The sequence below is a fragment of the Polypterus senegalus genome, chromosome 4 (assembly GCF_016835505.1).
Source record: "Polypterus senegalus isolate Bchr_013 chromosome 4, ASM1683550v1, whole genome shotgun sequence".
Classification (NCBI taxonomy): Eukaryota; Metazoa; Chordata; class Cladistia; order Polypteriformes; family Polypteridae; genus Polypterus; species Polypterus senegalus.
The window spans coordinates 98429388-98447319 of NC_053157.1; the positions used below are offsets into that span (position 1 = coordinate 98429388).

General features: G+C 36.3%; 1 protein-coding gene across 10 annotated transcripts in view; it reads right to left on the bottom strand.

The window, feature by feature from the left end:
- The window catches only part of pdlim5a (PDZ and LIM domain 5a), a 244895-nt gene that overhangs the window by 49120 nt on the left and 177843 nt on the right, over positions 1-17932 (bottom strand). For all 10 annotated transcript variants that reach the window (XM_039751077.1, XM_039751075.1, XM_039751073.1 and 7 more), the window contains one exon: positions 3209-3390. In XM_039751077.1, coding sequence (XP_039607011.1) covers positions 3209-3390 — 182 coding nt within the window. The remainder of the gene's footprint in view (positions 1-3208; positions 3391-17932) is intronic.

Here is a 17932-nt window from a genome sequence, read left to right on the forward strand (position 1 = left end):
AAGGCCGTATCTTGAGCTAGGGCTTTTTGATCTTGGCTTTGGTGCAGCTTTAGTTTTCGACTCTTTTGGACCCCCTTTCTTGTTGGGCATGTTTATACAGTACAGGCCAAAAGTTTGGACACACTTCCTCATTCAATGTGTTTTTTTTATTTTCATAACCATTTACATTGGTAGATTCTCACTGAAGGCATCAAAACTATGAATGAACACGTGGAGTTATGTACTTAACAAAAAAGGTGAAATAACTGAAAACATGTTTTATATTCTAGTTTCTTCAAAATAGCCACCCTTTGCTCTGATTACTGCTTTGCACACTCTTGGCATTCTCTTGATGAGCTTCAACAGGTAGTCACCTGAAATAAAACTCCACGTGTTCATTCATAGTTTTGATGCCTTCAGTGAGAATCTACCAATGTAAATAGTCATGAAAATAAAGAAAATACATTGAATGAGGAGGTGTATCCAAACTTTTGGCCTGTACTGTATATGCTTACATATACTGTAGCAGTCTCCTTGGGTTGAATAGATACAGGATATCTCAGGATAATAAGCAAATAATTTGAAAAAATAACACCGCTGCTAGCAGAGCTCCACTTCAGACATCAATCTCTCGCATCAGACGAGACCAGAAAAAATTCTTGATTACACATGGTTTGCGTCTGTACTTGGTCATGTTACTTAGAGTTGGGGGGGGAGGGGGGTGACGTTGGGGATACATGGGGGGGGTTAGAGCACGTGAGCTTATTCAGTGCAGCAAGATGAACGCACATGTTGATCTTTTTTTTCTTTCAGTACATGTGCTTTCCCTGTTTATTTATATATCTAGTGACTTCTCTGCCTGTCTGTCTCTCTATATAAAATCATTCCCGATTATATATATCATTAAAGCCCGATTATATAAAGTCAGCATTGAAATATAGAAAAATATTCCTGAATATATAAACTGTCCGTGCTTGTCATTTCACTTGCACTAGTGAAAGGTAAACTTCGAGAGAAGCCACTTAGAGTCGATTGGGCTTGTAAGGTTCATCCAAAAATGCGCCCATACAAAAAGAATAAATAAATATAGTGTTCAAAATGCCAGGCACATACATCATTTTGAATGAATAAACTGAACAGTGTTTCTCTTTTTTTTTTATATTTTTCTGAAGACGTTTTTGTTAACTTAGTTCATTACGTTGTATTAGTAACTCCTTGAGTTTACTAAAAATGTGCCTGAGTCGTTTCAATCAATATCAATATAATCTGATTTTAACTTTATATATTCAGGAATGAAGTTATATATTCCGAAAATCATTGTAATTGCCTGTTTGGCACCCCATAGGCACTGTATAATAGATAGATAAAATACAGCTAAGGGGATGGATACATAGATAGATAGGAAGGAAAGGCACTATAAGATAGGCAGACAGGGAAGCTGCTATATAATAATAAAATTACTGCTCTTACTATATAGACAGACAGGGAGTTCAGGCAGGCAGAGCGGCGAAGGTTAAAATGAAAACAAAATAACATTTTCTCCCCTGTGGCGAATCGAATCGTCTCTAAGACATGGCAAGGCTGCTGCGATCTGGGTCACCATATCTTCTCGGTATGCTACGGAAGCTGTTATATCATTCTTGAACCTTTTGTGAAAGTGTTTATTTGATGTTTGGACTTCAGGCTTCACATATTCGATAGTTTATGCCTACATTTTGTAACATTTATTACTGAAAAAGTTTCTGTTTTAACAATGTGTTTGCACAGATTACTGTGGAAACGGAACACACATGAAATGTGTGTGTTCCAAATAACGATCTGTTATTTCCACTCTAAAACTCCACTTCACTCCCAGATAATCAATCAAGGCATGAGCTGGGAGAAGTTCGTGCACGTTCTAAGTCGGTGGGGGGATGGAATAGCCGGCTGCTTGCTGATTGACTTTATCAGCACATTTAAATGACAAAAGACGCTGGCAAAGAGGTGTGAATGGATTTAAGAAGCGATTTAAAGTGGGACGGATCTAAAAGTTTTTTTCATAGGATCTGGTAATTATAGTGTTAAGGAGGAAACACTCTTGTAGTATCTTGGAGTGACACTGTTCTATTGTGATTTAGCATTGTGGAATTACTTTTGAAACACATTGTTGAATCAATTTTAGTGCTGACACCCTGCACATCTAAAATTGTATTAAATAGCAGTTAAACAGACACAGATCAAAGTTAGATGCACATACCCAAGTTAGTAATGCTGTATATGAAGTAAGAATAAAAAGATTTGGGAAGTTAATAATACTGCTCAGACAAGCTCCCAGCCCTTGAGAAAAATTTGTATTTTACATAAAAACTCACTTACTTTGGGCTGCTTAGGAGTTTATTTATATTCACTGACTATATAATGATACCAGTTTTTGAGCCCTACATCACTCCAATGTCTCTTTATAAATGTGGTTTGTTATGATATCTGGGTATCCTGCAGCTTGCACCATCCCTTCTTGAACCTGGATCATCAATTGCTATTTAGTGAGGTGGACTAGTGTAGTAAGGACACATTAACTGACAAAACTGGTACAACATGCTCCATGCATTTTATTACACATTTACACATAATAAAAGCAGTTTCCAAATAAAATAGGTGCAGTGCAATTATTCAATAACTGAGTCAAGTAATAATCCTTTCATAATTAGTTAAACCCAAGAATAAAATCACAAATAGGATTGTCTTCACTCATTACAACTCTGTCACTTGACTCCCCTTGCTCTCTCACACAGATCTACCCAACTGGGCTGATACTCCAGGCAAACAGAATCAACTTTTTTCTGGTGTCCGTCAGAAACATCACTGAGCCCTGTCTTCCTTAAGCAGGAACCCATGATCTCCCATTCTCCAATTGCCCAGCATGTCTGATCACAGAACGCTGTTCTCCTCGCTTTCTCTACTGCTCATTACCACAGCACTGGTCCAATCGTGTGATCCTTCTTTTCCTTGGTTTTAGTTCCTCTCCCGTTTATGATCTCCTACTCAAACCCATTTCATTCCCAGTGAGAAGCAGGTGCACCAAATAACCCATGGAGTGTCAATTAAACTGTATTTAACTAAAACTCACTCCCACACAGACCCCTAACATGCTTCACTACATATATAAAATTATGACAGTATATAATTTTGGAAGAGATGAAAACACTAAGCTGTAAACATAAATAAATAGGAAAAAATTGGAAGTTCTTACCTGATACAGTTCCAGTTTGCTGTATAGGAGGTTTAATAGTACTAAAGGTTCCTGTGGGTTTAAATGGAGTTGCAGAAGCTACATTAGAAGTAGTACCCTTTGAAGTACCGGAGGTGTTCTTGGTCATGGTTTTTACTGATGATGAGACATGAGGACTAGGCTCAATGTGTTCTGCAACCTCACTAATAAGAAAAAAAGAGGGAGAGATCAAGTCAATTGTTATAGGATTGTATTATGGAAATTGCTGTTTTGTTCCAAAACAAAATAAACAACAAACTAAAGGTAAGAACTTACGAAAGCATTACTTTTTGGCACTTCTGTAAACTTCTTGTACCTCTCATCTTTATTCTTCCAAAATTAATGACATTTGTGCCTGTTTTATGATGGCCCTTTGCCTGTATTCTTATTCAGCCATTATCCACATATGTGTGTGGCAACATTTTACCTGTTATGACTAGGTTTCCACTTTCCCAAGTTGTCCATCTAGTGCATCAGACTCTTAAAAACCACACTGAAAGTTGCCTTTTACTATACACCACATTTTTCAAAATTGTGGCATTCTTGTGGTGTTTGAGGCTCAATCAGTAACATCTAGTAGATGCTTTATTCACAAAATCATGCACCTACAGATGAGTATGTTTCAGTATACTGCTAAACTTGTTGGATTCAGACATGAAAAGTAATGTCATTACCTCTTTTTAAATTGCTTATTAATCTTTCTACAAGGCTCTTCTAGGTGCAACTAAAAACACAGCCTTCTGAACTTTAAAGAACTGGATTTACCATTCAACCATTCACAAATTGCAATTTAAATAAATGATAGCTAACTATTGCTCCCTGATTCACATACTAAGAAATCTGACGATTTATTTGACTCTATTATTCTGTTTTGATATATTGCTAATAATAACAATGCCAGTTATTTATTCATAAAAATCTGATAGTAGCTAGCACTGACTTGAAAAGTTTACATACTCAAGTTTTCTAGTGAACTATTTATTTTCTATGGCTAATGTTGATACTGAATTGCTATTCAGTAAACAAGTAGAGCTTTCCTACCTACCTTGAGAATAGGGCAAATTATCTATAGAACATGAGAAACACATCTACTTTAGCCAAGTGTTTTAGCAAATTGGGAATAGCGTTTAAGTTTTCTGGCATTAAGCACTGTTTTGAAATGCAAAAGATCACAATGCACGATACAACTTTCGTTAGTTTTTTCCCCATTTCTCAGCATAAACGTTGAATTTGAGATCAGGGTTATTAACTTAAGCTACTGGGCAAATTCTCTAATGCTGTAACTTTTCTAACTGCTTAACTGGGCATTTCAAGGGTCTTGAGTGAATCTGTCTTTACATTTTTACTCAAAGCTGCGATTTACTAACCAGAAATCTGTTATTATTAGAGAATTATGGTCAACCCAAAGCAAAGAATAAGTAATTGGAAACTGATAACACTTTGACATCAGCTATCAGTATTAGACAGCTAAACAAAAAAGACTAATAAAATCCACTGAAAAGGAGATAACTAATTGATTGGAGTTGTCAGTACTGCCTCACAGCAGAAAAATACTTCTATTAAAAGAATTCAAGCACAACGTTAATGAAGTGGACAGTAATATAGTGGAGTAAAAGTACATTTTTCTTGTTTACAAATATACTAAATATAAAAAAAAATTATTGCCAGCTCTGAAAAGTTCAATTTAACCAAATGTATAAGTAATGGAGTAACCATTATGGTCCACAGCTGTAGTGATCTTTCCTTCCTAGCATATAATCTATATGCAACACACATGAAACATTTATGGAAGAGCCCAGCAATTTTACTATGTTTACACGTAGACAAATGTCCTGGTGTGTCAGTTTTTTTAAACAAGAGTCCTGTATTTTCATTATATTTTACTCAAACAAACAAGATGAATTTAATTGACAGTACCAGTAATCTATTACCTTTAAAACATGTTTAGATGGTTTGCCTCAGGCTGTGTTAATTATAAATTAATCACTTGTAAATAGAACTTTGACAGTTAGCCAATCAAAGGCGCGTAATAGGAAGTACAGTACAGTAATATGAAAAAGCAATTAATTAAAACATGGCTTGTTCAATAGACCAGTAGAAGAGAAAAAAAAGAGGAGGAGACAAAAAAAAACTGATTGCTACATCAAAAGCCGACTAAGGATTTAATCTTTGACATCACTTTTTTTTTAGTAACCTTTTTAAAGTCTATACATATATATCCAAACTCTGCTGTCTATATTTTCTTTAATGCTTTCTTCTACTGGCATTATTGTTGTTTAATAAATACCACATTGCTTTTAAATTTCTATGCTTTGTCTTTATATCTAGAGTGACTGAAGAAATAAAGTAAATATTAAGAGCAGTTGAAGTCACCATTCACTCCAAACTACGGAGTTTATCAGAAGGAGAATGAGAGCTCCATCCAACAGAATGAACAGTACAGTAAAGTCAAACATAATTAGTTTATAAATGGCCGTTTTATTTTTAAATACATTGTAGGAGACCAAAAGTAATATTTAGATCTGAGATATATCGAAGACATTGTATGAAGGGCTGTGCATGTGTCATTCATATGGCACTTATGTGCGTATGTCTATATATGTGTATGTTAATCTTAAGGTAGGAGAGTAAACCAATCTGGCAACGAACCTGGTGAGTTCACTTATCCCTGGAAAATACATCTAGGCCCTACAAAAAGCAAGTATGGGTATTTCAAGGGTAATAGCACAATAATAGAACAACACACAAAGGAACACTCAAATCAGTACAATAACAAACATACACATTGGGGTGATTAATGAGAGCCACATGATATATGGAATCCTATAGATTCCTTTATCACTTGACTTACTGCAATAAATACAATAGGTTTAAATTAAATACTGTACATCTAAAATACAGTATTTTGAGATCCCAATATATGTTGAGGAGTAATTATTAGCTGACCTAGCTTTAGTACAGTTAGTGTATTACACTGGAAATATGCCCTGCAGGAGGCACAATCAACGAGAGAAACTTACACACGCAATTGCAGAGCATAATAACATATCAGTGATGGAAGATTGAGTGTACTTGGCCAGTGTTTAACCAGGTCAGATGTGACAGAGATGGCTGTTGGGAAGTAAGTAAATTTTGAAGATTTCCAGTGAAGGCATGTCTCTTTAAGGCTACTCCTTGCTTGGGAAGTAAATATCTAAGCAGCACTGTTGCCATAGAGATTTCATTGAAATCTTCTTGTCTCTTTAAGCCGCTTACTGGAATCTATAACCCTGTCAGTGGCAAAATTATTCTGTTTTTACAATTTGAAGTCAGAGAAACCAATCACCAACAGTGATAAAGATAACAATATGTAAATGGTCCTTTAGTTCCTCTTCCATGCCTTTATTTATTTTGGCAAACTAAAACCACAACTTTAAAAATCTTTGAACCTGTTTGATACTTGTTTATAGAAATAACAAGGAGGCAGACTTATTAAAAAGTTATAGACAGCAATTCACACCACTACACTGCATTCAAATTGCCCTACTGACTGAATATTTAGTAAAAAAAAAGGAATTAATATCTCTTTAAATAAAGCTAGTAGTTTTGGGGCTAACTTTGTGGCTTCTGCTGCTTGAAATACATTGAAAGAAATGCAATTATATACAGACAGATCAGACCTATTCTTGTTCTAATTTTTATTAATGGCATGGATTCTGATATACAGTAGTTCTACACTGTAGCTACTAAATATGCAAACTATAGAAGAAACTGAGGAAGGAAGACAAAAATATATATAAAAAAAACACTGTGGGTAATCTTTAGAACATGGAAAAAACTTGGAAAATTAAGTTTTAATATAGAAACTCACAAAGTGTTAAATGTAAGCAAAAAGAAAATCAATTATAAATACAAGATGACAGATATTGTCTCATAGGAAACAAAAGAAGATTTAGGGATTTTTCAGTACACTGTGGTACACACGTGCAACTGGGAGGAAGCTGAAGCGGGTGGCGGGGTACACTACACCTAATTCCGTTATCTCTGCAGACCAAATAAGGGAAATCTGGACTGATTCCACATTGCCGGCATCACTTCCGGTGTCAAATGTGACGTCACTTCCTGGTCTGGACTCTTTAAAGACGCAACCTTTCCAGCATAACGTCAGTTCAATTCAGGACTCAAACCAATGCACATGAGTGCTTCATCAAAACCCTCTGCAGCCAGGGACAAGTCAGTTTTTACAATATAATGCAAGTCATACAGTAGAATGTAATAGTGAGACCTCGTCTGATGAACACTATGTAAAAGACTGAGGACAGCAACTAGGTGTCTCCCCAAGTCCAAAGAGCATGTTATACTTTGATAGGCTCAGAAACTTCAGCCTTTTTAGTCTCAAGCACAGGAGGCTACAAAGGGCCTACTTCAGGTCTTCAAAAATCTTAAAGGAATCAGTAAAGTGGATCCAGAAGAATTCTGTCAACTAAAGAACAAATAACCTACTCAAGGAACCCAGTGGAAATTAAGGGGAAGTGTGTTTATATTCAAACCAGTAAATACTTTTGCAGGCATAGAGTTGTGGGAATCCGGAGCAAATTACCTAGTCATATATTTGAATCACTAACCTTGACAACCTTTAAAAGTATCTGGATAAGATATTTGACAACTTGACTATTATCAGACCAACAGAGTTTCGTGGACTGAATGGTCTCCTCTTTCCTACTCTTGCCCATGTTCTTATATTAATATTAGCTTTACCAAATCAATATCCATTTAAATAACATAATTAAAATAATTAAATATTTAATTACTTTTGTTTTTATCATAGAAACATCAACTGAAAAATCTGAAATGGGTATTACAGTAGAGGGACTGTCACTAAGCATTGGAAAGATGTCTTCATCAATACAGTCATCAAGCCTTAACATTCTTGATTACACTAACAGACAGATTAATGTGTAATGTTCTTATCTGTAAACAGTTCAGTCTTCATTAATCTTAACAATTGGCATATCAAAATCTACTTAAGAAATTTTATTACAAACATAAAATTATTCCATTAGGACATAAATGTTTCAATACTTAACAACAAAACAACACATACTGATCCAAACTGCTTATTTGATAATACATGTATAATGCAACAAGAATTTAGATTTACCTCTATGTCTCAAGGTGCCATCCTACAAATGGACATAGTCACATTTTTTTGGGAGTGCAAGGAAAAGAAAAGATTTTATTAATTCAATATAGTTTGATAATTCCCAGGCTTCACAAACCAAGTGTACCTTCATAGTACAGTGTTTATTTTAATGTAGTGGTTCTCCACATGTGTCACCTGTGCATGTGAAAGTGTGGTACATGAGGGAGCACAAACTGTACATGGCAAAAGTGGGTAAAAAAGAGAGAGAGAGAAAATGGGAGAGAGACAAATGGTCTTGTAGTTTTACCTACAATGCATTTAAATCCTGTGGCATTTTCAGTGAATGATTAAAAAAAACTTTAATTATTAACACATTCATCTATTTATGGTATTAGTTCAGAAATAAAAAAAATGCTTAATGCTTGTTTAGAGAGCATGATAATTTGACCAATCAGCTGTCAGTTACAATTATTTTAACTTGAGTTGAAATGATGACCACATAAAATTCCCTTCTAATGCAGTAACATACATAACCTAGATAAAATAATGGATGTTTTGCATTCATCCTATAATTGTAATGAACATGGCCAACGTTTTGCATCCAACCATCATCCATTTTATCATCAACTTATCCAGATCAGTTTGACATGTAATGTGATAACAGATGCACATAATATCTGAGATGTGCTCTTAGCAGGACTGCTAAAACATAATGTTTACAGTAATCCCTCCTGGATCGCGGGGGTTGCGTTCCAGACCCCCCACGATAGGTGAAAATCCGCGAAGTAGAAACCATATGTTTGAATGGTTATTTTTATATATTTTAAGCCCTTATACACTCTCCCACCCTGTTAACATTATTAGAGCCCTCTAGACATGAAATAACACCCTTTAGTCAAACGTTTAAACTGTGCTCCATGACAAGACAGAGATGACAGTTCTTTCTCACAATTAAAAGAAAGCAAACATATCATCTTCAAAGGAGCGCTGTCATAAAGGAGCCGTCAGGAGCAGAGAATGTCAGAGAGAGCACTCGCAAAGAAAAGCAAACAATCAAAAAATCAATACGTGCTTCTAAGAATACAGAAGCACCGCGATAAAGCGGCATTTTGTAGAGGAGCATCCGTGTCCTTTGTGCAAACAGCCCCTCTGCTCACACCCCCTCCGTCAGGCAGAGAGAGTGAGAAAGATAGAGAGAAGCAAACAAGCACTGCGCGGGAAGCATATCTTATAGCATTGAGGAGTTTTAGTTAATATGTAATACATGCTCTGATTGGGTAGCTTCTAAGCCAACCGCCAATAGCATCCCTTGTATGAAATCAACTGGGCAATCAAACTGAGGAAGCATGTGACCTAAATTAAAAGACCCATTGTCCAAAAAGCGCGAACCAGCTTAAAAATCTGTGATATATATTTAGATGTGCTTACATTTAAAATCCGCGATAGAGTGAAGCCGCGAAAGTCGAAGCGCGATATAGCGAGGGATTACTGTAATTGGCAGAAATCAAAACAGAAAATACTACATTTAAATTATTCATTGCATTTTTAAGACAAGCTAATGTTCTTTGTTGTAACAAATAAAATGCACCAAATGTAGTGAAACCACCAGTGACACAAATCTGGAAGGTACATTAGTGAATTGGACACATTGGTGGTAAATTCTGGATTAATAAAAGAGAAATAGCAAAGTCTGATCAGTTATATGAGGCAGCTTGATAACAACAGAACAAAGGCTGTTTTATAAGAATTCTAAAATAATAATCTTGAACTGACAAGTTCAAATGAATAACAATAACACATTTCATTCACAAAAGGTAGCCTTAAAGTTACAACAAACAAAAAAAGAAGGAAACATTTGGAAAATTAAAGCATACAGAGTTTTATACATTTGAAATTTCAGTTAATTTAACTTGCCTGATGCCTTCTCCATACCTTCCATATGGCAAACCTGTTCTAAACCTGACTAAGTCATTTTCTAACAAAACTGATTTGACAACAGTGCGGTTATAAAACCAGCTTAAAATAGTTTGTGTAAATTTGAGATATTTTAATTATTTTGGTATTTACTAATTCACATGGCAATGGCATAATCATGCTTGAATATTATTATACTGTTATCAAGCAGTGTTGATTTGTCTGTTAACAGACAGAAAATTAAATGGGTAGCCCACTTATAAACAGTCACTGTTTAAAAACCCTATGGCCCAAGTCAATAAAATCACCTCGTTTATTGTTAATGTGGAGGTAAATTGTACATCTCTGCCAAAAATTAAATTAAAGCTTTCAACTGACTGCTTTAGGTAATTTTTTTTTTTCTTTTAATAAGTTTAAAAAAAAATTAGGTGTACATAAGAAAAATTAAAAGGCACATGCACACACATGCACTCAAAAACTATTCATCATACATTGTTCAAACACTCCAAATATGATTTGAAATGGTGGTACTTCAAAAGACTTAACTTCCTGAGGGTAGACAAGCCTGAACACAACATTAGAATTAAGCCAATGAATTTTTAATTCTTTCCTTTATATACTATTGTATTTAATATGAATTCATTTTTTGATATTTGCTTCATGTACACATGCATTTAACAGCAGCTGTAGCTCTGAAATACAATCGTCTGTATAAAATTAAAGATACTTTACTGAATACATTTCACAATTCATATACTCAGCAACATGAGCATTTTATTTATTACTTGTTCATTCTGGTTTATTTTCGTAGACTGCCAAATCTCAAGGCAGTCATATTAAAAGACATGGCTCTGTCTTGCATTGGTCAGGGGATACAGCTTAGCATCACTGTGGCACAGTCATTGGCACTGGCTGGTTCAGTCTGGGTTTATCCTCCAGTCCAGTCTAAATCTGTACAGTTGTCCTATGTTTGCTTTGTACATTTGGGTTTTCTCTGGGTTAATAACACTATATACAATATATTGTTAATGGAGTGGGTGTGTCTACAAGAGTGTTTTTGATGAAAGGATGTCTGATGAAGGGCTGCTTGTGTCTTGCACCTAGTGCTGCCATTAAAAACAAGCCCCAAATGAAAAAGGGGGGGTTAGAGAAATGAAAGGCTGAACAATAAAAGAATCTACTTACTGGATATCAAACCAATTTAAGTGAAAAATAAACAAACAAACAAACAAATAAATAAATAAATCAGCCAAAGAGGCATTTTCAGTACCTCATCTAAATTTACAACTGGACTGTCAAACTCAGGTTTTTCAGGACCACAGTGCAGGTACATTTTTGTGAGTGAGTTAGCTGGTCTGAGGTTTACGCAATCAGCTGATATGATGGTGTGTTCTCTGTCCTGCACACTCATCTCTGCTGGCACTTCAATAACTTGCATTGGGGAGTTACTTTGCCATCAGGAATGACTACTGAATGAACAAACAGTGAAAATATACAAAATATCCCAGTGAAATATAGAAAGAGGCCAGGTTTCTCTGGTTTAAAATAGATTATATTGAAAATTCATAAATGGGAAATGGGAATTTTTCAAAATTCAAAAATTGCCTTGATGAATAAGTTCAACAAATTTCAATTACATTGGTACGTGGGGAGTCAAGTTGTTTCATACATACAGCCAGGGAAGATTATGTTAGTAAGTGCATTTCACATTATATGAGAGCACACATAAAAGGTTTGGATGGATTAATTTCTTGATAACTTTCTCACTCCTAAACTTGCACAACGAATTTATGCACAACAAATAAACTAGTTACAAACTTGCTCATTAGTTTTAACAGCAGCACATCTTTATGTGGCTATCTTTACATTTTGAGTACTTAAGTTTGCATTTTTTTTTCTTTTTTTGCCTTCTCTATGATACAGTTAGGTCCATAAATATTTGGACAGAGACAATTTTTTTCTTTTTGGTTTTGTACATTACCACAATGAATTTTAAATAAAACAACTCAGATGCAGTTGAAGTGCAGACTTTCAGCTTTAATTCAGTGGGTTGAACAAAAAGATTGCATAAAAATGTGAGACAACTAAAGCATTTTTTTTTAAAACACAATCCCTTTATTTCAGGGGCTCAAAAGTAATTGGACAAATTAAATAACTGGAAATAAAATGTTCATTTCTAAAACTTGGTTGAAAACCCTTTGCTGGCAATGACAGCCTGAAGTCTTGAACTCGTGGACATCACCAGATCCTGGGTTTCCTCCTTTTTAATGCTCTGCCAGGCCTTTACTGCAGCAGCTTTCAGTTACTGTTTGTTTGTGGGCCTTTCTGTCCGAAGTTTAGTCTTCAACAAGTGAGATGCATGCTCAATTTAGTTAAGATAAAAAAAATAGATTTTATTGCACTAAGTGAAACGTGGCTTAACTCAGACGGCGCGGCTGTTTTAATCGAATCTGTGCCTCCAGATTGCTTTTACTCGGGCAGATCGCCAAGGAAAAAGAGGCGGGGGCTTGGCAAACATTTACTCGAGCCAGTTAAAATGTAAAGATGTCAGTTTTGGTAAGTTCAAGTCCTTTGAGTATCTTGCCGTTGTTATCCATGGAGATTCTCAAGTTCTAGTATTATCCGTGTATAGACCTCCAAAATTCAACGCGTCTTTTTTTGAGGAATTCTCTGACTTAATGTCAATTTTAATTACGAACTATGACACACTCCTAATAGTTGGCGACTTTAATTTTCATATAGATAATCAGTGTGACCTAAAAGTAAAAGAATTTATGAACCTCCTGAACTCTTTTGATTTGATACAGCTCGTTAATCAGCCTAAACATAAAGCAGGTCATACGTTAGACTTAGTAATTACTAAAGGACTAAAAGTTGATATAAAACAGATCATTGATATTGGTCTATCAGACCATTTTCTTCTACTTTTTAATATAGAAATAATGATAAAAAACACCCATGAGAAGCATATTGTTAAAAAACGCTTCTTTGACTCAGCAGCAGCTTTAAAACTTACAAACATTCTAAGCAATCAGTCCGTTTATAGTGCCAACTATAATAGCGAGGATAATGTAAATAGTAAGGTGGAAAGATTTAATACTAAAGTGAGAGCTGCTGTTGACATAGTTGCACCTGAAAAGACAGTTAAAAAATCTTCTAGCATTGTTATACCATGGAAGACCCAAAGAGTGTCAGATTTAAAGAGCACATGCCATAGAGCTGAGCGTAAATGGAGGAAGACTAAACTATCCACTATGAAATATTAAAAGTTAAAATAACAGAATACAATAACACTGTCCGTCTTGAGAGGCGTTGCTATTTCTCTAAGATTATAAATAACAATGCTAGTAATCCCAGAGTCTTATTCTCGACGATTGATTGTCTGCTAAAACCAGGTAACTCAAAGGAATGCCTCCTAAGTACTTCCAGTAAAACCTGTGAGGCTTTTGCTGTATTTTTCAACCAAAAATTAATGATATTAGAAATAACATAGTATATCTCCCCAACACTAAGGATCCTCCTAAACCGCAGCATTCTGTTATAAACAAATTTAACTCTAAGGATAGATTTATCTGATTTACAAAAAATTATATCTCAATTAAAAACCTCCACTTGCGTCCTTGACCCAATACCAACAAAATATTTCAAACAAGTATCGGGGGTGCTAATTGATAATGTTCTTGACATAGTAAATTCGTCATTAGATACGGGGGTCTTCCCAGACTGTCTTAAGACTGCTGTAGTTAAACCCTACTTAAGAAACATAATCTCGACCCCTCGGCTCTTGAAAATTTTAGACCCATCTCTAACCTGCCTTTCTTAAGTAAAATTCTGGAGAAGGCAGTCATTATGCAGTTAAATGACCACCTAAATAAACATGCTATTCTTGATAAATTTCAGTCGGGTTTTAGAACAAATCACAGCACAGAAACTGCACTCGTTAAAGTAGTAAATGATTTGCGGGTGAATGCAGATAGAGGCCATTTATCTGTTCTCATCCTCTTAGATCTAAGTGCTGCATTTGACATCATTGATCATAATATTCTTAGAAATCGCCTTAGTCAATGGGTGGGCCTCTCTGGCAGTGTCTTAAATTGGTTTGAATCCTACCTGGCAGGAAGAAAATTCTTCTTAGTTGTGGTAATTACAACTCAAAGACACATGATATCCAATATGGTGTTCCACAAGGCTCTATCCTGGGTCCGCTGTTATTCTCAATTTATATGCTTCCATTAGGTCAGATTATCTCAGGGCATAACGTGAGTTACCACAGCTATGCTGATGACACACAGCTGTATTTATCAATAGCACCTGATGACCCCGATTCTCTTGAATCACTAACACAATGTCTGACTTGTATCTCAAAATGGATGAATAGTAATTTTCTTAAGTTAAATAAAGAGAAAACTGAAATCTTAGTGATTGGCAATAATGGATACAATGAGGCTATTGGAAATAAACTGGATACATTAGAATTAAAAGTCAAGACGGAGTTAAAAAGCTTAGGGGTAATTGTTCACTGTAATCTGAATTTTAAATCGCATATTAATCAGATCACTAGGACAGCATTTTTTCACTTAAGAAACATAGCTAAAGTTAGACCTCTGTGAATAAGGCACTATATAAAGCGCCCGACCTGGCACAGATTCACACTGAGGCACGTGTAAATTGAATAGAAATCTTTTTATTTTTATCTTTACCCATGGGCGCATGTCTTCCCCGTGAACCCCACAGGTATAACACAGTCTCAAAGCACCTTACTTTACACACAGCAATCCTTCCGCTGGCACCACCACTCCTCTCAGGCAACCTCGTCCTCTTCCTCCCAATTCTGGCCCAGAGTGGTGGTTGCTGGCTCCTTTATGGCCTCCCGGGAGTGCTCCTGTTGCTTGTTCACCTGTTCCCAATTGCACTCCCGTGTGGGCCTGATGATTAAACCAGCTGGGCTTAATTATCTCTGTCTCGTTCCCTTGCAGCCATCCTGGGTCCCCACAGGGTTGGGGAGAACTCCATTTCCCATGAAACCCTGCGGGAAACTGAGGCATCATCAACCGGGGAGGCTGCAGCCAAGCATCCCGGGGGAGGTACTGAGAAGTCCATGGCTGCTCCCCCAGACCATATACAGCAGGGTCGTCCCGACCGGGCATGGGACCCGGCTGTCCATTACAACTCTTATATCACTGAAAGATGCTGGGAAATTTGTTCACGCATTTGTTTTCAGTCGACTAGATTACTGTAACGCACTCCTCTCAGGACTACCCAAAAAAGACATAAATCGTTTGCAACTAGTGCAGAATGCAGCTGCTAGAATCCTAACTAGGATAAGAAAATCCGAGCACATTTCTCCAGTTTTGATGTCACTACACTGGTTACCTGTGTCATTTAGGATTGACTTCTGCTTATGATTTATAAAGCCTTAAATAATCTCGCCCCATCTTATATATCGGAATGTCTGAAACCTTATATTCCAAATCAGAACCTCAGATCCTCAAATGAATATCTTCTTAGAATTCCAAGAACAAAACTTAAAAGTGGTGAGGCGGCCTTCTGCTGTTATGCACCTAAAATCTGGAATAGCCTGCCAATAGGAATTCGCCAGGCTAATACAGTGGAGCACTTTAAAAAACTGCTGAAAACACATTACTTTAACATGGCCTTTTCATAACTTCACTTTAACTTAATCCTGATACTCTGTATGTTCAATTCATCATAATAACTATTCATGGTGGCTCTAAAATCCGTGCTGACCCCTAACTCTCTCTTCTGTTTCTTTTTCCTACTCAAAGCATCATGATGCTCCAACAATGATGGATGGATTAAAAGCCAGAAGTCTACGTGACTATCATCATCAAGTCCTTCCGTGAGAACCCTAAATCCAAAGAGGACTGTTTCATTTATGTTAGGTAGAATGCCCAGAGAGGACTGGGCAGTCTAATGGTCTGGAATCCCTACAGATTTTATTTTTTTCTCCAGGCGTCTGGAGTTTTTTTTTTTTTTTGTTTTTTCTGTCCACCCTGGCCATTGGACCTTGCTCTTATTCTATGTTAATTAATGTTGACTTAATTTTCTTACTTTGTCTTTTATTTTTCTATTCTTCATTATGTAAAGCACTTTGAGCTACTCTTTGGATGAAAATGTGCTATATAAATAAATGTTGTTGTAAGATCAGGTGACTGACTTGGCCATTAAAGAATTTTCCACTTCTTTGCTTTAATAAACTCCTGGGTTGCTTTAGCTGTATGTTTTGGGTCATTGTCCATCTGTATCATGAAACGCAGCCCAATCATTTTGACTGCATTTAGCTGGATTTGAGCAGACAGTACGTCTCTAAACACCTCAGAATTCATTCGGCTGCTTCAGTCCTGTGTCACATCATCAATAAACACTAGTGTCCCAGTGCCACTGGCAGCCATGCGTGCCCAAGCCATCACACTGCCTCCACTGTGTTTTACAGATGATGTGGTATGCTTTGGATAATGAGCTGTGGCACGCCTTCTCCATACTTTTTTCTTGCCATCGTTCTGGTAGAGGTTGATCTTGGTTTCATTTGTCCAAAGAATGTTTTTCCAGAACTGTGCTGGCTTTTTTAGATATTCTTTAGCAAAATCCAATCTAGACTTTCTATTCTTGAGGCTTATGAGTGGCTTGCAACTTGCAGTGCACCCTCTGTATTTACTTTCATGCAGTCTTCTCTTAATGGTAGACTTGGATATCGATACGCCTACTCCCTGGAGAGTGTTGTTCACTTGGTTAGCTGTTGTGAAGGGATTTCTCTTCACCATGGAAATTATTCTGCGATCATCCACCACTGTTGTCTTCCATGGACGTCCAGGTCTTTTTGCGTTGTTGAGTTCACCAGTGCTTGCTTTCTTTCTCAGGATGAACCAAACTGTACATTTTGCCACTCGTAATATTGTAGCAATTTCTCGGATTGTTTTTTTCTGTTTTTCGCAGCTTAAGGATGGCTCCTTTCACCTGCATGGAGAGCTCTTTTGACCGCATGTTCTCTGTTCACAGCAAAATCTTCCACAAGCAAGCACCATACCTCAAATCAACTCTAGGCCTTTTATCTGCTTAATTGATAATGACATAATGATGAACTTGCCCACACCTGCCCATGAAATAGCCTTTGAGTCAATTGTCCAATTTCTTTTGAACCCCTGAAATGAAGGGATTGCGTTAAAAAAAAATGCTTTAGTTGCCTCACATTTTTATTCAATCTTTTTGTTCAACTCACTGAATTAAAGCTGAAAGTCTGCACTTCAACGGCATCTGAGTTGTTTCATTTAAAATTCATTATGGTAATGTACGGAACCAAAATTAGAAAAAAGTTGTCTCTGTCCAAATATTTATGGACCTAACTGTATATAAGTAAACCAAAGAAATTCATGGGAATTAACTCTATCTGAAAAATTACTGCATTGTGTTTTCCGGGATACTCCATCTTTGTTCACAGGCACCCTTGACCCAGTAAGAATATTAATATATTCCTGGGATCGATCACATGTCAAAGGCATTACAGACTGCAGCTGAAACATCAAAGTAACTGAAACTAAACAACAATGATTCTCTTGTGAGGTCAGGGTTGCACATTTACAACTGCTAATATAAATGATTCATCCATTACATTTTTTCTCCAAAATGTTGGTTTAGTGCTAGAGAGTGTGACC